Source organism: Gossypium hirsutum, chromosome D01, assembly GCF_007990345.1.
Source record: "Gossypium hirsutum isolate 1008001.06 chromosome D01, Gossypium_hirsutum_v2.1, whole genome shotgun sequence".
Lineage (NCBI taxonomy): Eukaryota > Viridiplantae > Streptophyta > Magnoliopsida > Malvales > Malvaceae > Gossypium > Gossypium hirsutum.
In genome coordinates this window covers 13,440,821-13,464,675 of record NC_053437.1, presented here as the reverse complement: position 1 = coordinate 13,464,675, position 23,855 = coordinate 13,440,821, and the positions used below count along the sequence as shown (strand labels likewise).

The following is a 23,855-nucleotide window of genomic DNA, read 5'->3' as shown; positions in this document are numbered from 1 at the left end:
GTTAATATTCATTGTTATTATGTTTATGCAAAATATAATTCTAAAGTTATTTATTACTGCTAATATTTTTTTTATTGTAGAATAATTAAATTATTTGTTCCACAAATGATATTTTAGCACATTAAATATGTACTGCAGTTTAATAATAATAAAGTAGATTATAAATTATAATTTAATAATAATTAGTTAAATTATATTTATATTATTATATATTATGATTTTAGTAAATTCATATAAGAATAAGAATTTTATTAAATTATATATTATTATTAAATTATATTTAATTATAATTATTTTAAATTATATTTTATAGTGTTATATATTATGATTTTATTAGTAAATTCATATTTAAGAATATTTATTAATCATTTTATTAAATTATATATTTTTATTAAATTATATTTTACAACAATTATGTTAAAATATGATTAAATTATTTATTATTTATATTAATAATCTTATTAAAATTTAATAACAATAACAATAATCATCTATCTTAAAAAAATTCTACTAAGGGTATTCTAGTCATTTTAGCTTTTTTCCTTATGCTATTACACCTCTATTCCATTCAACCAAACACAAGAATACCATTACGCCTCTATTCCATTACATTCAACCAAACAAAAGAATTACCTATTACGCCTCTATTCCATTACAGCGATCCAAACGTGGTGTAACTATTCATACGATCTTACCTCGACAACTAGGGCGTAGAAACGAAGTTGAACTAATCCGAGGCTTTAGCTTTTCCCTGATTTAAATCCATACGTGGTCTATCTTGATCTAAATAGAAAATTTCAATCCATTTAATACCTCTAGCATTCAATTTAGTCCATATTTCATATTTATGCAAAAATATTATTTTGCCCCTAACATTTTAACTTTTCACAATTTAGTCCTTAAGCTCATAAATTGAAATTTAAGCATTTTAATCCTCTTCTCAAGCTAACCGGATTCTCTAAGGACTTACCAACCCATACCAATCAGCATTTCATAAATTTAATATGAACTTTTACTATTTTTACAAACAAGTCCCTAAATGAAATTTTCATCAAAATCACTATACCAAACTTGTTTATTTATAAACAAGGACTCATAATCTATCATTAAACATGAATCATACAAAAACATTAATGGCATAACCCTCAATCTTTAACAATTTTACAAGTTGACCCCTGGGATTAGGGGTGTTCAGTCAGTTAACTGACCGGTTAACCGGCCCGAAATAACATTAATCGAATTAACCGACCTTTCAAAATTTTTAACCGTTAACCGAACCGAAATTTTTAAAAAAATTAACCGAACCAAAATTTTTTCGGTTAATTCGGTTGGTTAACTAAATTAACCGAAAATTATATGTTTTTTATTTTTGGTTAAAAATTAACTGAATTAACCGAATTAACCGAATTACCCGAATTAACCAAATTAACCAAATTACTCGAATTAATCGAATTGAATCACTACATAATTAAAAACATTACATAAGTCTTTGAATCACTAACATTACATAAGTCTTGAAATTAAATTGTTTTTATTTATTAAATTATTTGTAATTTTTATGATTGGGTTGGGTTGAGTTGGATACTTGGGTTTGTATTGGGTTTAGGTGAATAGTGGGCCTATTTATATATTATAGTTTTATTTATTAATTTTTAGGTTAAGCTGAAAAAATTTAGTTAACCGACCGGTTTCGAACCGAATTAACCGTTAACCAAAAAATCAAAAAAAAATTAACCGACCCCGACCGAAAAATTTCGATTAACCGACCGATTAACCGAATTCAGTCGGTTAACTGAATTTTTTTAATTTTACCCGAATTTTGCACACCCCTACCTGGGATTGCTATCTTAAGCTACAACGATCTCGAAAAATCATTAAAAACCAACCTTAAAATACCAACATGCATGAGCTAGACTTAGCCAAACCTTCAAAGCACCAAAAACTGGTGTTCTTATTTAATATTTCAATGGGAGAAAATCAATTAGAAAGATGATACCATCTCTAATTTGTTTTAATCTTTTACTTATTTATCAAATTACTATATTAACCTTTGTTTAAAACTTTACATATCACTTAAACTATGTCCATATATGTCCACTAACTTTAAGAATGGTACAATTACCATTTAATTCCACTCACTTTAAAATTTTATAGCCATTTGGCTCTTTTAACAAATAGAACTCCACTTTTGCATCTTTTACGATTTAGTCCTTTTCACATAATTCATCATGCAAACTTCAAAATTTCTTAATAAAATTTTAATATGGCCTTACTAACATCCCATAGACATTAAAATAATAATAAAATAAAAATTTACTCATTGGATTTGTGGTCTCGATACCACTATTTCAATTTCACTAAAAATGGGTTGTTACAAGCCATGTCCTTCATATAAGTTTGGCATAACAAAGCTTACATATAGCAATAGAATGAGGGAGATTTAACTCCTCCTTGGAAAATCCCTCTATCGTAGAATCCTATTTGTAACTAGCCTAAACAAATTTCAATGATAGTCTTCATGGACTTCACAAATACAATCGTCCTAGCAGACTTCTACATTAAGATTGTCCTGACGGACTGCCACATTAAGATTGTCCTAACGGACTTCCACATTACAATTTACCTAGCAGACTTCCACATTATAATTGTCTTGGCAAACTTTCACATTATGATTGTTCTGGTGGACTTCCACATTACGATTGTCCTGAGGGACTTCCCACTTAAGATAGTCCTGACAGACTTCCCACATTAAGATTATTCTGACGGACTTCCATATTGCAATTGTCCTAACGGACTTCCTACATGCATGGTAATGACATGTCCATGGTCTTTCATTTGTCCCATTAAGTGCTTTCATACATCCCCAAGGGGCTCTTGAACGTCCCATAAAAGGCATTATTACGTCCTACACAAGGGGCTCATACATAGTGAGTCACCATATCATTCAATCTCCTTTCTTGGCTTAACCCAACCAAACCTTCCTCAAAGCCACATAAATATAATGCATATGCAAACCCATGCATAACCATCCAATCCTCTGCAAAGCTTCCTAAATATAATTCACATCATACACACATTTCATCAATAAAGATTAGGAATTATACAACATAGAACACGCCAACCTTACCATTAATATATCATACATACTATCCACTAATCATATCGCTTTAATAAACATCAGTGCATTACACCAATCATTTCATTAATACACCACAATCAAATTATTCACAGTTATACACTTTTGCATCATCACACATTCATGGGCAACACATCATTACTTCACCATACACAAACATCATTTTGTTTAAGATAACACTTACAATAAGCAACACAATAACTCAACTTTTAGTTATAGGTTGAATTTTCATTTATATAAGTCTAAGTGTAACATATCGAGCACACAATTTCAACAACGTGCACCCAATTAGAGTTTAGTTTAGGAACTCACTTGAAAGTATATGCCAATTCCTTCCACTAAGCTTTGCCCCCATTACTACACAAGCCAACTTAATCAAGATAATATAACAACCAATTTAGAGTTTTAAATCCACATAAGGATCATGTTTGGCTTGCATGCAAAATCCATTCAACAACCATTTACAACCACAACCTAGAATAAAGCTAATCTGACAGCTAATCTTTATCCTTCATTCCTTTCCTTAAATCTGCTTGTATAGAGAGATTAATGAGCCTACCAGCTTAACAAATCTTTAGTTATTTGTATGCTATCTTTAGCTTCCTCTCTCCATGCATCCCTCTCCTTAATCTTCCTCACTTGCAACTTCATCCATATGGACGATAAAGAAAAAATTAAAAAAAATCATCCCAGAGACTAACATTTCTCCCTTAAATAATACTTCCTCACACCCTCACCTATCTCAGTTATAAACAGTCAAGTGTACATTACCATAACCATTATGTCTCCCACTAAAATAGATTCTAGTTCATAACCAACTAGACCATGGTTGGAACTCAACTTTCCCACAACAAGCCCTCCCCTTACTCTTATTTGTAGAAAGGACCCGCCAAATTAGAGAACCTTTCAATTCAATATGCCAAACCTCTCTTGCAATCTAGGGCCTGATAAATCTAAGTGTGACATGTTATGATAAAGGTAGTAATAGTCATAGTTAATAGATAGAGTGAATTCTATGTTATTGTTGTCATGAGCTTAGCCATACAAGATGTTACTATCAAATGCTTAAAATAGGGATAGGATATCCCTGCCGGTACATGTAGCAACAAGTACTAAGACCATTCCACCATATTAAAAAACCATTCCTGCTATCCCTGTTATTGTTGAGTTAGGTTACTCTACTAAGTGCCTCATTTCTTTATTATCCAACTAGGACATTGAATCTAGTGCTATAATCAAATGATAGGGAATTCAAATCTCTTCACCACCTTTAAACCAGATACAAATACGCCTAAAGATGTTTTAGCATATGGGTTAACCTTTTATGTCCTTGGATCTGGAATCGTTAATCCTACATCATCATTTATTACTTTAAATTTTATTTTAAACCTCTCTGATCTTTCTTTTAACCTATTATTTATTAGTAAGCTTACTCATGCTTTAAATTGATCTATCTTTTTTTTTATCCTTGTCTCTTTAAGGATCTTACGAAGAAAAGGATTATTGGTACGGGTTGTGAGTTTGAAGGTCTTTATGTTCTTGAAACACAAGTGTCGAGAAATGTTACTTGTTTTAGTATGCAATCACCTTTAGAGGTACATTGTTGGTTGGGTCATCATTCTTTATATTCCTTGAAGAAATTGTGTTATCAATTTCACAATTCATCGTCATTGGATTTTGAGTTGTGTCAATTTGCTAGGCATCATTCTTTTTCTTCAATTCCTAAAGTCAATAAAAAAGTTAGGATCAAATTGAGAATATTTGTAAATATTAACAATTAATTTTTTTAAACTATAACTAAATGGATATAATATGTAAAAGTTGAGGGCTAAATTTGTTATTATATCATTTTTTATCTGCCACGTCAGGTTTTCGTTTGTGATTTTAACAGGAGTGGCCAAAATGATTAAACTATATAACATAGGTGCTTAGATTGCAAACTCTTCATTTTGGGTGCTTAAAATGAAAAATTTTTATATTTGGGTAACGATTTGTGTAGTTTAACCCTTAAAAATTATGCTACTACAAGTGCAGTCTGATATTTTTTTTCTTTGTAAATGTAACCTCTATGATATTTTTATAGAATAATATTATTTTTGATATTTTAAAATATGCACCTATGAAAAGAATTTCAATAGGTGCAAAGTGGAAAAAAATAATATAAAAATAAAGATTTTTCAATACATATTTAAATTATGAGAATTCTTCTCACCATTCTTTATCTCCATATCCAAGTTACTAATATGTATTTCAAGGTTCTTTATTTCTTTGGGATATTTTATTATAATTTATTTAAGTACCATTTATTATTTTACAATTAAAATTTGAGAAAATATTTGGTACAGTGTTAGTGGAGTTTTTAAATTTCACAAGTAGGGTCAAGGGGTTGACAAGTGTCCTAATATTTTAAAGCTACTTGTAGAATAAGAAAAGTGCACTGATAGTGTACCAAATACTATCCCTTAAAAATTATCAAGTCTTGTTATAAAAAATTTTCAAGTATCAGTTTAAGATTATTTAACTGAGTTCTTTATTTCTTAATATACATAGAATTATCAAATAAGTAACATTTTCTATATTACCTATTTCTTTGCTTAATTACTAATAATTTAATTGCCATGATTTTTTTTCTTTTGAAATATTTTTTATTACTCATTTAATCATAGTTTCATGTTTTTTGTATCTTATGATTTACCTAACTTGAAGATTGATCTTTATCAGTTTTATCAAAGATATTTTTAAAAGAATCTTTGTTTTTCTAGTGAAAAGGAAATAATTTGGACCTTTATTTAAATAGTAACATTTTTATATTAACTTTTTATATTGGTAAACAAATACCTACTTTATCACGATATTTTATGAGAAATATCATGATATTTATAGTGAAAGATTTAAAAATAACAATTTTAAGTTCATGACATTTTATGAGAAATATTTTGATTTTTTATTGTATTATATTGTGGTGTTATAATTTTGTCTTAAAATATTTAGTGGTTATAAATTTTATCTTTATTTTGGAGAATACATTTTATGATATATGTAATGTAACACCCCAAATATTTAGTGGTTATAAATATGGATTCTTTTGGTTTACGGTTAATCGAAGGGCTATTTATCGCTCACCAACGTTCTGAAGACGGGGAAGTGTTAAACTAGGATTTGGGCAAGTGTTAATATGGAATTCCTGCTACTCGAAATAAGGTAATTGCTTATCGATCGAAAGATGATCATTTTGCTTTGGGATTTAGATAAATTCGATGGTTTAAATGATTAATCTAATGTTTATTTTTTATTTTAGGTTTCGGGGTGCTCGAGAGTTTTTGGACGTCAAAATTGAACCAGATGTGTAACCGTAACACTGTAAATAGAAAACGACGAAAAGCCAAAAAGTAAGGTTGTCAATGCCACACGAGTGTGTGGCCATCCATGTGGTAGGCCGTGTGATCGAACACTGGCGTGTGATCGACGAGGCTGGCCTCGTGCGATATACGGGTCGGACCGAATTGGGCCGTGTAGGCCACACGGGTGTGTGGGATTTTTGGGCCAGGCCGTGTGAGCTACACGACCAAGGCCAATTTGGGTCATGTGGGCCACACGAGCGTGTAGGCCCACACGGGTGAACATCATAAACTTGTAGGCCCATTTTAACTATTTAATTGCTAAGGTTGCACGGGTCGCTCGAGTCGACCGTGGACCTACTGTAGGGTCGATAAGCTTACCTAGACCCCTAATTGACTGAAATGACTGTATGACTAATATGATTAAGGATGATGATGTCCCAATGATTTGATATTGTATGCCAGTTTACAAGCATGATATTATGTATAGCATGTCATATTTGTAAATTGCATTGCATTAGGTTGGGGATTTAATGTTCGGAGGAAGTGTACGGATATGCCTCGAGCCTAATTTACTGGCAGCTCAGCTACAAATTACTGTCTAATGCCGCATTCGGTACTTTTTAGAGTGTAGGGATGGATGGGTTGATTATATCCCCACATGGAGTGTAGGGTTGGACGGAGTTGGTGTGTAGAGGTTGGCTGGGTAGGATTTTTTTACTGTATGTCTGTTACTGTAATGATTACTGATACTGTAATGGGCCAAGACCCTAATGCATGACTGTTTCTATACTGAAATGGGCTAAGGTCCAAACTGAAACTGAATCTGGTACCGAAATGGCTTAATCTCAGACCATGACTGCATTTTGTCAGCTTGTTCTATATGGGGAATTACATACTGAGTTTTCGTAAACTCACCCTTCTGATTTATTTGTACAGGTAATCTCTAGGCTTGGGCGAATCGGTGCGGTAGAAGACTCAATAGTGGCCACACAACCTTATTTGACTATGTTTTGTACTTAATTATGATTTTAAATTTTATTTGGGAATTTTATTGTAAATATGGCCTCTAAGGATTTTTTTAAATTTGGGATTTTTTAATTTATAACTACTAGTTTTAGGAAAACTCGAGTTTTCAAAAGAACCAAACGAATTAACAAAATACTCACGATTACACAATTTGTTTTAAAAGCTTCTGCATAGATTAAACATTTTCAAAGCTCTCAAATGATTAATTAACACGATATTAGAATTAATAAATAATAATGAAAGAACTTTAAACGAAAATGTATTTAGCAAAGTTACGGTTTTCAAACACACTACCATGTGACATCGTCAGATTCTACCATAACGTCCAGGCCGAGTTTGGGGTGTTACATTTAGTGGTATCAGAGCATAGTTGTAAAACTTGACTGTTGATGTGGGTTTTTAAGATGTGATTTCTAAGAACTGATTTCTAAATATTTTTATTGAAAGTGTGGTACATTGAGTCTCCGGCGCCGATCCGATAAGTTTTTTAAAACTGTTTTTGACAGTATATCCTAAAACGACTATAAGTAGTATATACTAAGACTACTATAGATAGACTGCACTGAAAACACTTAAAATAGTGTATACTGTGACTGTGGTAAAACTGGTAAGCATTGATTGACATTACGATGTACGAAACAAACTTTACACTTCTTATACTATTTTCATAAAATATTTGTTAATAAACATTGGAACTGTAAAATGATGCATAAAACTGTTAATATAGATAAAACGTAATTAGACAATGAGCACCGAAGGTACTCGCGGACGGGGTACAAGAGGCCGTGGTAGAAGCCGTAGAGGTGCTCGAGCTGGGTCTTCGTCATCTGGAAATCTACCTAATTTGGATACTAGTGTGACACCAGCTTCACTTGTGGCTGAGGCTGGGTCTTATGATCGAGTGGTTGGGGATGACGTACTGTCCCAAGCCAAGTTGAAGATTTTAGAGAGGGTCGCTAAGCCCAATACTAGACGTGGAGGCCGCGAGTTGGTTACGAAACGACTTTTGTCTAACGGAGCTGAGCTTTTCAGGGGTATTGCTGGAATTGCCCCTAATGTGGTTGGGTACTAGATAGAGGCCATAGAGAGGATTATAGACGATCTGGACTGCACTTCTGAGCAGAAATTAAAGGGTGCTGTATCGCTACTACGTGATGAGGTGTATCAGTAGTGGCTAACTGTTAAGGAGGGCACTCAGCCCGATTGGATGACTTGGGAGTTCTTTAAGACTGCTTTCTAGGGGAAGTATGTGGGGGCCAATTATGTGGATGCCCGTAGGAGGGAGTTCCTAAATCTTACGCAGGGAGATAGATTGGTGGCCGAGTATGAGGCCAAATTTCTAAGATTGAGCCGCTATGTGCAACGTATGGTGGCGACTAAGTACGAGTGATGTGTTCACTTCGAGGATGGCATCAGGGATAACTTGAGGGTTTTGATAGCTCCACAGATGGAGTGAGACTTTGCTGCATTGGTTGATAAGGCAAAGATCGCCGATGAAGTGAAGTACGCTAAGTGCCAGAACCTAGAGAGAGGTAAGAGCAAGAAGGATTCGAAGCCCTCGAGTTCTGTTTAGAGGCCTAAGAAAAATGTCAGAGCTGATGGGACGATCAGAGTTGGGGCTCCTATTACTGCTACTGGACAGTCTCTGTGTACTGACTGTGGTAGATGCCATCAAGGCAAGTGTTGGAAAAGAACTTGGGCTTTTTTGAGGTGCAGTTCATTTGAGCACCGTATTAGAGAGTGTTCGTAGAAGTCTAGTCAGATGCAAGCTCCAGATACTGGTATTGCACCACCACCGAGAGTAACTCAATAGCCACTGAGAGGCCGTGGTCAGGGTAGAGGTGGTAATGGGTTGGGTCGTGGTCAGAGAGCACCAGGCAGAGGTGCTGGTCATACTAAGGTGAGGCAGCCAGCTCTAATTTATGCCGCACGTCGTCGAGAGGATAGAGGTGCTCCAGGCGTTATCAGGGGTATGTTTTTTATTTATAATGTACCTTATACTGCACTGATAGATATAGTATCCACTCACTCATATATAGCTTGTACTGTGTCTAAGAACTTGGGTATCTTGGTTGAGAGCACTGCGAGTGAAGTGACTGTACTGAGTCCGCTGAGACAATCAATAAGGGTAAATAAGTTGTTTAGAGACGTTCCTTTAGAGGTTCAAGGGGCTATTTTTCTGGCTGATCTGATGGAACTGCCTTTTGGAGAGTTTGATCTGATACTAGGAATGAATTGGTTGGTTAAACACCGATTGAATTTAGATTGTGCCACAAAAAAGGCTGTACTGAGAACTGAGAAGGATAGCGAGGTAATCGTAATTGGGGAACGTCGAAACTACTTATCGAATGTGATCTCTGCATTGAGGGCAGAAAAGTTGGTTCATAAGGTATGTGAGGCGTATCTAGCCTATATCAGTGTTTCAGATTTTGGGGGTTCTTGGGTTAAGGATATCAGGACGGTTAAGGACTTTTCGGATGTTTTTCTTGAAGAGCTACCTAGGTTACCTCTGAATCGTGAAGTAGAGTTCGGGATTGAGCTCCTTTTTGGTACAGCTCCGGTGTCCATATCTCCCTATAGAATGACACCGAAAGAGCTTGTGAAGCTTAAGGCTCAGATGCAAGAGTTACTGGATCGTGGGTTCATCCGTCCTAGTATATGTCTCCGTGGGGAGCACCAGTTCTGTTCATGAAAAAAAGGATGGATCCATGCGTATGTGTATTGACTATCGACAATTGAACAAGTTGACAATCAAGAATAAGTATCCCTTACCGAGGATAGATGATCTATTTGACCAGTTCTGAGGGGCTTCAGTTTTTTCCAAAATTGACCACTGATCAGGATATCATCAGTTGAGGGTTAAGGAGACTGATGTATACAAGACAGCATTTAGGACACGATACGGTCACTACGAGTTCCTAGTGATTCCATTTAGACTGACGAATACACCAACAGCTTTTATGGATCTGATGAACCAAGTGTTCTAGCCCTATCTGGATCAGTTTGTGGTGGTATTTATTGACAACATACTAGTGTACTCGAAGACTGAGGATGAGCACGATGAACACCTCAGAGTGGTTCTACAGATCTTGCGAGAGAAACAACTGTACGCCAAGTTTAGTACATGTGAGTTCTGATTACAGGAAGCAACATTTCTTGGCTATGTGGTTTTTGCTGAGGGATTAGGGTCGATCCTCGAAAGATTGAAGCGGTGTTGGATTGGAAATAGCCTAAGATTGTATCTGAAATTCGTAGTTTTCTGGGACTAACATGGTATTATCAACGATTTGTAGAGAGCTTTTCACTGATTGCAGCACCCTTGACTAAGCTGCTATGTCAGGGTGTGCCGTTTAACTGGACTGATGCGCAGCAAGAGAGCTTTGAGAAGCTCAAAACTGTACTGACTGGGGCACCTGTTTTGATACAGTTGGATTCTGGAAAAGAGTTTACTGTCTATAGTGATGCATCACATGTTGGTTTGGGATGTGTGTTGATGCAAGATGGTAAAGTGGTAGTGTATGCATCTCGTCAGCTTAAGACTCATGAGGCGAATTATCCGATGCATGACCCAGAGTTGGCCGTAATGGTGTTTGCATTGAAAATCTGGAGGCATTACCTATATGGTGAAAAGTGTATCATCTACACGGATCACAAGAACCTCAAGTATCTCCTCACTTAGAAGGAGCTAAATCTTAGGCTGCATAGATGGATTGTGCTGCTTAAAGACTACAACTGTACGATTAAATATCACCTTGGTAAGGCTAATGTGGTGGCCGACGCACTGAGCCGTAGGGATGTGACTGATCTAAAGGCGATGTTTGCTCGTCTCAGTTTATTTAATGATGGTAGTCTGTTGGATGAACTCCAAGTTAAACCGACATGGATAGAGCTGATTAAGGGTAAACAATTGGAGGACGGGTCTTTGAGTCTTCGCTTTCAATAAATTGAGAGTGGAAATACTGTGGATTTTTTACTGAATAGCGAAGGGGTACTCTATTTTCGTGGGAGAATCGGTGTACCGAATGATACTGGGTTGAGACAGTTGATACTAAGAGAGGTGCATAGTAGCCCTTATGCTATGCATCCTGGCGGCAATAAGATGTACCGAAACCTTCGTGATTTACATTGGTGGCCAGGTCTTAAGCGTGAGGTTACAGGTTTTGTGGGTAAATGTCTGACATGCCTGTAGGTTAAGGCTGAGCATTAATTACCAAGGCCAATTTGGGCCATGTGGGCCGCACGGACGTACTAATTACTGATACTGTACTGGGCCAAGACCCTAATGCATGACTGCTTCTGTACTGAAATGGGCTAAGGCCCAAACTAAAACTAAATCTGGTACTAAAAGGGCTTAAGCCCAGACCGTGACTGAATTTTGTCAGCTTGTTCTATATGAGGAATTACACACTGAGTTTTCGTAATCCCTAGGCTTGGGCGGATCGGTGCGGCAGAAGACTTAGCGGTGGCCACACAACCTTATTTGACTCTGTTTCGTACTTAAGTATGATTTTAAATTTTATTTTGGAATTTTATTGTAAATATGGCCTCTAAGGATTTTTCTTAAATTTAGGATTTTTCGATTTATAAATACTAGTTTTAGGAAAACTCGAGTTTTCAAAAGAACCAAACGAATTAACAAAATACTCATGATTACGCAATTTGTTTTAAAAGCTTCCGGATAGATTAAACGTTTTCAAAGCTCTCAAATGATTAATTAACACGATATTAGAATTAATAAATAATAATGAAAGAACACTAAACAGAAATGTATTTAGCAAAATTATGGTTTTCAAACACACTACCATGTGACATCGTCAGATTCGGCCATAACGTCCAGGCCGGATTTGGGGTGTTACATGTAACCTCTGAAATCTAGCCTAGACTTTATGCTCGAATCTTGAAGGTTACATTAGCTATAGAAATGGCCAAGTAAAAACGTTCGGTCTAAAATTCGATATTATAATCATTTTATTTTTCGAAAACTTAACGCAGTTGCTTTAGGTTTAATAAAATCACCGATTTGCTAGGTCAGTGTAATACCCCGAAAATTTTTACAGTAAGGAAAGTAAGATAATATCTCTGATATAGTAAAATAAGGAAATAAAGTGCTAAAAAGGGGTAATTTTGAGTTATGACAATATTGGGAAGTATATTATAACATATTAATTCAAGAAAGGATTAAATCGTAAAAGTGAGAAAAGTTTTGTTATCCAAGAGTAAATACTCAAAAGTTGAGGGGTTAAAGTGTAAATATGAAAAATTTGAAGGACCAATAGTGTAAATATTTTAAGGGTGGAATAATCTAGAAACTAAGAAAAATGGATGGATTGGGACTAAATTGAAAAAGGTGAAGAAGTTTGAGGGACTAAATCACAATTTTACAAAATTAAGTGATGACTCAAGGATGGAAATTTAAAAGATCATAAAGGGAAAAATGGTCAATTAGAAGAGAGAGAAATCTAGAAGATAATGATGATGTTGGAGATATTTTAGATTAATAAATAAATAAATATTAGTTTATTAATATTTTAATTTGATTTTTTTAAAAATGATATTATTTTATTATTATTAATTTATTTATTATATATATATATGTGGAAAGAAGGATGAAAAGCAGCCATCCCCACCATTTTTGCATGCATTAATGTGAGAAGAAGAGGGGAAGAAAGAAAGCTTTGTTTTCTTTACAATTTGGTCCTTTCACCAAAAATCCACCATTTTAACTTAGAAATCAAAGAAATTTCCATAGTCACCAAGAGAGAAAATTGACAAGGAGACTATGGGGAGCTAGAATATCAAGTTAGATTCAAGAAATAGAGGCTGGAGGAGAGAGAAAATCAAGTTAAAGATTGAAGTCAATTGAGCAAGGTAAGAACATCATAATTTCAATATATTTTTGAGTTTGATATCATTGAAAAAGTATGAGATTGATGTTAATGTAGGGTTTTATTATACAAGGTTATATGTTCTTGATATGTTAGTGAAGAGAAAATAAGAGAAAGTGTTGAGAAATAGTGTAGAGAAGGAAAATAAGAGTGTTAATAGACTTAGTAATCAACATTTTACACTAAAATAGTTTTGAAACAGCAGCAGTAGTCTGACTTTGAAAATCTACCAAAAATCGTATAAATTGAATTAGAGGATGAAAAACAATATGAAATTAAAGCTTATTGAGTCTGGTTTCTCATAGAAGAAACAGTGTAAGCAATGGAATTGTAAATTATGAGATATAATAGGTTTTGTGAGATAAGGTCAGAATGATTTCGGGTTCCCCTGTACTGACTTTGGAAAATCATAAAAAATTGGAGAAAAATAATTAGAGCTAAAATTTATATGTTTAAATCCTTACTGATTCTATTTTTAATATAAATAAACGGTAAAATCATTCGAATTCTTTACGAGGAGATAATTAATTTTTAGTGAAGAAGGGTCGGAACTGTCAGACAGCAGAACAGGGATGACTTTAAAGAATAAAATGTACTTATTGGCTAAACTAAAAATTTTGAAAATTTTATGGTAAGAAGATATGTGAGTCTAGCTTCACATAAAATTAACAGATCTTAATTTTGAGTTCTGTATCTCAAGATATAAATAATTTAGTGACTACGACTCAAGTGGACAGCTTTGAATGAATATATAAGTAAATGGTGAAATTATAGATAATGTTACCTATAAGCATGTTATATACATTAAGGATGTGGAATGGAGAGGAGGAGGAGGAAAATATATGATTATTCAACTAGCATGAGTTTTCATTAAAAATGACCAATTTACATGTTTTAGGTTCAGGGACTAAATTGAACAAATGTGAAACTTTATGGGTAAATTTGTAAAAATGTCAAAAAGTGACCAAATTGCATGAAATTAACTGTTTTATTATTTAAATTAGTAAATTGAATGAAATATTAATTTAGATCAAGATTGGGTGGAAATTCGAGAAAAAAAATAGAAATTTTCCAAAATGTCCCTGAATTTTGTTATTTCTGCAATTTAACCTGGTAGGTTCGTATGAAATATATTGTGTATAATTTTAATAGAAGTGAATGCTATTTGGTAATGAATATTATATATGTGTGTGTTTTATTATTGGAATTGAATTATTATTGGTAATAGGTATAATTATTAGATGTTTTGAAATGATTATCGGAAGCTCGATTGGGTTGGAAGTTTGTTGGAGATATATCACATTATCCATAGGTTCTATTGGAAATTTTGGATGATTTGATTCTGGTTATAATGAATTGTATAACTTAAATTGGTTAATGTCAGCTCATAAATGTTTTGATTTTGATTGGTTATAAATATGAATGCTTGATGAAATGAAATGTCTGAACATTAATTTGTAAACTCTGATAATGCTCTATAACCCTATTCTGGAGAAAGATACGGGTTAAGGGTGTTACAGTCAGCCATAATTTAAGTCTAATTTTATTCGAAATATGTTTTGTTTGAAAAGAAAATACCTCAGTTGATTTTGTCAGTAAACCTTTAGAAAATTACATTTCACCATCTTGTAGCGGAAAAAGTGTTGCTTTTGGTTTTTTTTTTTTTGAAATCCATATTTTAAGTTGTGTTAGACCGATTATTTAATTTTGTTCACATTCCATTCAAATATCACAAGCATGCAAAAACCCCAAATAAAAACCACTCATACCATAGTCCAAACTTAGATAAAAATTACAATCCCAAAATAAACTAAATAAATTAAGTAAAATTTAAAATTCTTTATTGCATGCAAATCTGTGATGAGACCTCCGAATGTCGAGTCTGACCCTAGTCCTTCAGATTATCTGTAAAGAGTAAACTAAGGGGTGAGCTTAAAAACCTTAGTGTGAGTCGAAACATAGCAACATTGAATAATCAGATGATCAATCAATTTAACATTCAATCATTTTAGTAACAATCATACAATAAAACATGGCAATGTAGCATTCAATTTTCCAATTTTATAAAATAATCTAATAATATTAGAAAATGAAGGAAGGAAAGAAAGAATATTAGAATTTTTTGGTGTATTTTCCAAATAAAATCTCATTCCTATTTATAGGAATTTTCATGTCTCTTCATAGAGACATCTTTCATCAATAGGTGTCTTTCTGAATAATAATATCTTTAAAATAAACACATAATTATTCATTTAATATTATAACTATTCAAATAATATTATTTAAATAGTTATAATTCTTTTTCAAAAAATCAAATAATATAACTTTTGATTAATTACACCCATTCATTCTTTTGTCATACTACAATCGAAGACAATGAATATTTTTAATGAGTCCTTCTAAGTCTAATATCTTTTGTGTTATTATTATTGTTATTATTATTATTAACATTCTTTTTCAATACCTTTATAATTGTTAGTGTTAAATTTCATGGTTGAAATATCAATTCATATCATTTTTATTTTAGTTTTAGAGTGCAAAAATGTATTTAGCCATACCCAATTCTTAAAAACGAAATTTAAACTTTTTATACGCAATTTATCTTTTTTTTTATAGAAATATTAGATTTCTGTTCCCATTAAATCTTTTTTACTTTTTCTTTAGAGAAACTAATAATAACCTACATTTAGGTATTAAGTATTCCATATTTTCTAAAGTTCATTTGTATATAAAGCATGGTCTCTATACAAATTTACACACTAATAATTGACCATAAAATGACACCTCATAAACAAATCTTAAGACTAAATACAAATAATTAAATAAATGGCCTTACATAATTAACTTTCAGTACATAAATTCATAAAAAAATCTATTAAATATAAATTCTTTTGGGAAAAAAAAGCACTGTTTTTATTTGTGAAAGGGTATGCAAGAACCTTTTTTTTTAATATTCTTACAGATTTAGCACTGATATCAATAATTGTTTTAATTTCGATAGGTATATCGATATGTTCAAAGCATGTTTGTGAATTTTTATTCTTTAACAATGTACACAATAATAATTCTATAAACAAATTATTAGCTATTTTATTAATTATTTACAATATTTTTTCTTTATAAATATGATTAATTTTTATAATAATATGCAATAAGGCAGTGCCCAATTAATTAGATTCGAGATATTACTCCAAAATTTTTAATTGTTTATATATTTTTTTATTTTATGAATTTTTTGATAGTCTATAAATTAAATTTTTTCTTTCACCTTTTATTCAAGTTAAAAAATAAATCTCAAAATATAATTAGACCGCATAAATACTATCTATTCCATTGATATAATTATTTTAATTTTAATATGAAAATTATAAATTATTACAGTTAACTCTCTTTATAATATTCACTCGCTATAATAACATTTTACTATAATAGAAGTTTTTAGAAGAACTGATTTTTTATATTTTATTTTAACCCTATATAATATTTTTTCACTCATAACAGTAACATTCATAGTTATGAAGTTCGTTCTTTATTAAATTAGTTCTCCATAACAAAATACGGTCTAAATTTTTAAGTAAAATTATAGCTATTTCATATAAGCAAACCAATTAATTATGATTTATTAAATAATTTTTAATTAAAATAGTATTTCAATAAAATGATTAAATTTCACGTGAAGAATTCTATTAATCATGTTTTATTAAATGATAATAATCTTCAATGAGTTAAATTAAATATATCATTTTAATAAACTATTAAGTTCCTGATTAAATATTCTACTATGAATTTGGAACATCATAAACTTATAAATTGATTACCTGAATTACTAACTCATGATAAAGTAATTAATTTAATTTGATAACTCATATTGATTAATTGAACTTGTTGGATTTATGAACTTAATAATTAATCATGTGAAAGAATGTAAAATAAAAGTTGTATGAAAGCAATAATACATGCGCATGTGACATGTTATACATCTTTTAATTTTGTTTATTTGATTCTCACTTTCTTTCTTTTTTGAACACAATTCTCACTTTTTTTATTTGATGAAAATTCACGATATAAATTCTATGATAAGTTTACAATGACCATCTCTCTATAACTGAAAATATTTAACAAAATATCGAAACAGTTGACAAATACTCTTTAATGAAAAATATTTTTCTTATTATTTTAACTGAATGACTTAATATAAAAAATAAATGAAAGTATTAAAATAAAATAAAATATTACATTAGACCTTTTTCTAAAACTTTTACAATACAACATTTATTAAAGACAAACTCTTAGGGTGAAAGCCCACAACACGCCACTTTTCACTGTATGCATAATAACCCACTTTGTCGCTACCTTGGAGTACTCCTGGCGTCGTCCCTCCTGGCGCATTCTCTTACCACAATACCTGAAACAATAATGTGCCTTGTAAGTTCAAGAGAACTTGGTGAGCTTTACTACAAAAATACCTTGGAGAATACTTTATAATATTCGATGAACATTGAAGCGCCATCTATCCTTCTAAAACACTTACTTCTATATTGGGTAGATACTATTACAACTTCGGCTTCCTCATACTCACCAACTACCATACTCTTAGCTTACCAATTCTCTCTTAACTGACCAACTTAGGGTTTTTCAATACATTTCATTATTATCTTTTTTTACTTAACCACAAACTATCTCTTCACACATACATTCAATCCAGAACAGTTGTTCATAGATACTAAACACTGGCGGTTACATACACATTTAGCGAATACTTATGTAGATACGAATACCATCAGTCTATTAATCAAACCATACACTGGTTCAATGCCATACTAGCTCACACTGATAATGTACTACACAGATCATTCAGATAAATTCCTCACCCATTTATTACAGAATGCAGGATACCCAAAATAAAAAAACTCAGATTCCATGAGATTTCAGAAAAAGACATGACATTGTTTAGATATGACGGATACCAAATACTTAGATTTAAGCATTTTAACGCAGACGAACTCAATTTGACAATTTCTTACGTATTTCATAACTACGAATACGCCCAACTTTCAACAGTAATAGATTACCATGGAGGATACCCCTTTTAACATACAGATAAACACTTCTTTTCAGAACTTCCTTGATCTAATTCAACCAAATTAACCTTAGACGTTTCATAACTTTATCTAGCAGTATCTATCATAGAACAATCAGAATTTATCCAGAACTTACCATAATGGCGGATAAGCATAACTTACCAAACAGGCTTAGCAGAGCATACCACAAAGGGCCAAATAAAATACGCCATAAAGGCATCATATAGAATCACGTGTTTAATGTCTCAGCGGACTCTCACAAAAGGTGCCATAGGTTTCTCCCTCATGAACTTATACACAATTTCATGTATCATGATCTGCCAATTTGATTTACTCATTACCAAAGGCTATACCATGAATATACATACAGACAAATCTTGCCATGCATGGGTCTCAACCACATGGAGTTATACACATTCATGTATTGTGATCTGTCAATCTAATCTTGAACTTACTGGAGGCTACACCGCCATGGGTCTTAACCCCATGGTCTTACACTTGATTCGATATCATGACCTGCCAATCTAGTTAGCAATATAACCGCCCTACCAGAGGCTTCACAGAGAAACATTGTCCAATATTCACTTACCCAGAATTGTTCGCATTCCTGACTGATTCATGCTTTACATATCAAACTTTACCTACATGTTTATCAATCAACATTCTTTTCAACAGAAATTAATACATATAGCACATATCTCATCTTTACTTTACTCATACACTTACCTATTATTATATATATCATCATCATTTATGTATATATATACTTCTACTTGAACAGTCCACATATAAGAGTCAAGATAGAGACTTACCTAACACTCACTTACTGTAGTTCTAAACTCCAGACTCAAACATTCTTCTCAAACCAGCAGCAACAACTACTTACAAAACATAGGACCACCATTAAAACTCATTTACATATAAATCACTATCATCTTAGTACTGATAACCCTCATGCAAAAACCTTATACTTACAACTTACTGTTTATATACCACATACAGACTTACTCTTTCAAAACATCTAACATGCGGAGCTGTAATACTTAATTAGAGATGGAATGATCACTGATTAAACCAAAAATCCTTAACTTCCAGCTTAATGAGGAAAAGATACCATTAGATTTAAAGAAAAAGAATCAGAAAGTAGCATTGAAGGAAGAAGAAGAACCATTTTCAGAACCCTTCTCACACACACATATATATGACCCATCCTACCTAGTGGAACTTAACAAGTGTCACAACTTTTGAATTTGTCCTTCTTAATGGCATATAGTTTCCAAGAGAAACATAAATGAGAATCCTCTATTATAAATATCAGACTAATCTATCTAGTTGGTTCCTAACCAGATTACTTTACAACCTTACTGACACAGTATTTTAGACAAACAATATATCTTTGGCATTAGCCCATACCATAATTACCTTTTCACTTAACCAAATATTTCTCTTTTAAATAGAAGAATAATGTAAAATAAAAATCTTCACTTACTCACATGGCGATTACTATACGCCCACACCTATGCACCAAAAGAAACATATAAGCCGGTTACACTTCGCCAAACAAATTATTTTGTCACTATACGCCAAGATCTCAGATCTTCCAAACTTGGGGTGTGACACAGGCATAGACTTGTCCATGGGTCGGGCCACTTGGCTCGGCCCAAAGGCCTTTCCGAAAAGTGCGAGAGTTTAGGCGAAAATATAGGCCCGAAAAATGGACTTTGACAAAAAAAAATAAGGCCTATTTTCTAAATGCGCCAGGCCTCATGTAAGCTTTTTTTGGCCCAGCTCGGCCCAAATTTGCAAAAAAATTTGATGTTTTTTTTTCCACTATTTTTCATTGTTTTACTATCATTTCGCTATTATATTGCTCTTATTATTATTTTGTTATTATTTTGATATTGTATAGCTCTTGTTTTATTATTAATTTTACTACTATTTTAAAAGTATTTGCTTTCTAAGTTGCACTTATCTTAATGTTATTTTAGTATATTTAAAAAAAAAATCATTTGTTGGGAACATTTATTTTAATATTTTTAGTGTATTTAATGTATTATATTTTTTAAAATTTTTTGTATAAAAGAATAATATAAAATATTTTAATACGGGCAGATCAAATTTAAATTTTAATATTTTTATAAGGGTCGGGGTTGAACAAAATTTTATATCTAGGGACGAACCAAACCTGAGGAGTTAGAAAGCGAACGTAATTTTTTTCCTTGACCCGGGTGGGGCAATATTACTAGTTAATAAGAAAAATGTAATTCCAAACTGGACGTGTATTATAAAAAAATCTATCTGCCTTCAACTGAATGCCACAATTTCGAGGCCACATTGCTTGAGCGCGTGTGCCTAAATATTTAATAAAGTCAAATGTGCTTCTTAGAACACATAGTTCTACGAAAACCAAAACCTACTTCATTTAAGACCTTCATCACATCCATTTAATATATATACATAGAGAGAGAGTAAACAAATCATGTTATGCTACCTTAATGTTGGATGCAATTTACAATTATAATAAATTAGAAAATTTATGTAAATATTTTAATTCCGCATATTTGAAATATATATTGTTATTTGCCTGTTATTACAATTTCCTATATTTATTTTTAAAAAACTCTACAAACATTTGTCTAATTCTTTAATTACATCCCTTCAAGATCCGATAGGTTCGCTCATCTCAAATCAATTTTGGACAATGTAATATTGAATTTGACTTAATTCCACCCAAATTTTTTTATTAATTTAAATTTTATTTGTAATGATAATATATTTTTTAAAAAATTTTAATATTAGATTGATGGTAAATTTATGAAAAAAAAACCATGATCAAATCCATCCCAATTCAGCCCATGAATAAATGAGTTTAAAAATAAAATTGTATAAGACAATTTTTAACTGTTATAATGATTTATTTGGTCCTTCAATTACTTTTTTCACCTCTTTTAGTTAAAATTTGCATTGTTTATCAATCACCTCAAAATGGATGGAAAAACTAATGTCTATTAACTTTGTTAACATAATATCCCCATGGTAGTCAACGTGTGTGCCACAATAGTAATTAATTAATTTTTTATAATATTTTTTGAATTTTTAAAATTTTAAAATATAATTAATTACTGACATAATAATACACATGTATGCAACGTCAACAAAATTAACCACGTTAACTTTTTCATTCATTTTAGGATTATTTAACAAACAACACAAATTTAAAAGAAAAAATTAAACGAAAGACCAAAATAACTTTTCTTATAAAATTGAAAAAAATAATTCATTGTGTATTTTTAAAATTAAATCCAGTAAACCAAAATAGTAAAAATTGAGATGATAAAAAAAAATCAGTCATTCAAAGGTCACCATTAAATACATTTCTCTATACCTCAGTCAAGAAAAACTTACATGACTATTAAAAGCTATTTAATGTTAGTATATTTATATGTTTAAAAATGAAAATTAAATAAAAATATTTTGTATTAACAAAAAACAAATCATAGTTTAATCTAATATGAAAATTGATATTCAACATCCGACTTAGATTTGGACCGACTCTCACGTGTACAAAGTCTACATCTAATTGTTGTCTACTTGTATTCCGAAGCAATTAATGTGGCTATTTATTTGCATGCCTTCCCTTCTTCTTTTTTTCTTGAATTCCTCTCTCCCTCCTACCATAAATAAATAAGCAAAACATTAAATGTAACAATTAATTAGAACAATTTTAATCAACTCAGTAATTTATTTCTTATTAAATTCAATTTTAATTAATTTAACATTAATAACAGTAATTATGAGCTTTTAGTTTTATCTTTTTTTTATTAACAAAGTAAGTATATTTTTTGCTTTAACACTTATAAATGGCTCATATATCTCTTAGAGTTATTGTTGTATCAAGAAAAAAAAACCACCCTGTTAGACAGTAGACACTCACTTCCTCCTCCCTTTGGCTATGGCTGCCGATGTTAGCTCTTTACATAGAGTTTTAAGCCGATACAAGGATGATCTAATGGTTGGGAATGAATCCGGTGGTGCAAAACCAACGGCTTTGATCACTAGGGACTTGCTTGGAGGCGGAGGCGGTGGCGCAGGTGGTGCCTCCCCTTTCATCAATATGAAAACTGATCAATCAGAAGAACTTAACCTCGACCTTCAAGTCCCTAATGGATGGGAAAAGCGCCTAGACTTGAAAGTAGGTTGATTTTTCTCATCTCAAAAGGAATTAAATAATTTCCTTATTATTTTTTCCCTTGTAATATAATTTATTTAATTATAGTTTCAATTCCATGGCTGCAATCTTTCTTTATATTTTCCAGTTTTTGCATATTTTTTTATTCGCGAATATTACTTTAGTTTCTTTGATTCATTTTTTGTTATGTAAAGTATGATTGATTAATTGATTGATTGATTGATTTGATAATTTGATGGTTGCAGTCCGGTAAGGTGTACTTGCAAAGATGCAATTCCTCAAGTTCTTCACAATCATCAGATGGAAGCAAGCACCAAATCAATCAAACAGTGCCAAAGCTTCAAGATTTGAATTTTCCAGCCTCTTCCTCTAAACCTTTGCTAAACCTTTTCGACGACACCAACCTAGAATTGAAATTAGTCTCATCACCCACTCCTACCAATTATCAAAGTGTTTGCACCCTCGACAAAGTAAAATTCGCGCTTGAACGTGCCGAGAAAGAGCCGATCAAGAAGCGATCACCATCATACTCTTCGTCATCATCTTCGATCAAAGATTCGCAAAACAGTGAAGGTGATCAAGATAAGTTGTTTGCGTCGCCGGTTGCAGCGGGTTGTCCCGGATGCTTATCGTATGTGTTGATAATGAAACATAACCCTAAATGTCCTAGGTGCAATACCCTTGTTCCAATGCCAGTTGCTAAAAAGCCTCGCATTGATCTCAATATATCAATTTGAGGGAAGATTTAAGTTTTTCTAGCTTTGATATCCAGTGCTTGATTATAATTTGTAAATGGTAGATGAATTAGAATAGAAATCTTAGTAAAAATTGGGCATATGTATATTGGAAAAGGATGGCAAACATCCAAGAGAAACATAAAATTTGAGCATTCAATATTTATTTTGTGTTTTAACTTCTTTTTTTTAAAAAAAACCTTAAACTACATGGCAATTCTTAATTTTCTCTTTGTTTTTGAGCAATTTTTTCTCTTTTTATTATGTACTTGGATTATGTTTCAAACTATTTAAGGCCTTGTTTATAGTTTAATTGTTTATAGTTTAATAGTTTGGAGATATATTTGATTTTGGGAGTGTATAATGTATTATAAGTGAATTAAATGATGAAACCTTAATATAAATATATATATTTAAAAGAAATTTGATTTGATGGTATCATCCTACTTATTATGGATACATA

General features: G+C 32.0%; 1 protein-coding gene across 1 annotated transcript; it reads left to right on the top strand.

The window, feature by feature from the left end:
- Nucleotides 1–22,123: 22,123 nt before the first annotated feature.
- Nucleotides 22,124–23,554, top strand: LOC121213856 (uncharacterized). The gene is made up of 2 exons (XM_041087084.1): nt 22,124–22,661; nt 22,904–23,554. Exons 1-2 carry the CDS (start codon nt 22,422–22,424, stop codon nt 23,393–23,395), a joined length of 732 nt encoding a protein of 243 aa, XP_040943018.1. The 5' UTR covers nt 22,124–22,421; the 3' UTR covers nt 23,396–23,554.
- The last annotated feature ends 301 nt before the right edge of the window (nt 23,555–23,855 follow it).

Excerpts from the sequence above, each read along its gene's own strand:
- LOC121213856 (XM_041087084.1), top strand. The coding sequence starts at position 22,422 with ATGGCTGCCGATGTTAGCTCTTTACATAGAGTTTTAAGCCGATACAAG. Across the intron at positions 22,662-22,903 it reads AAAAGCGCCTAGACTTGAAA|TCCGGTAAGGTGTACTTGCA; the intron begins GTAGGTTGATTT and ends TGATGGTTGCAG.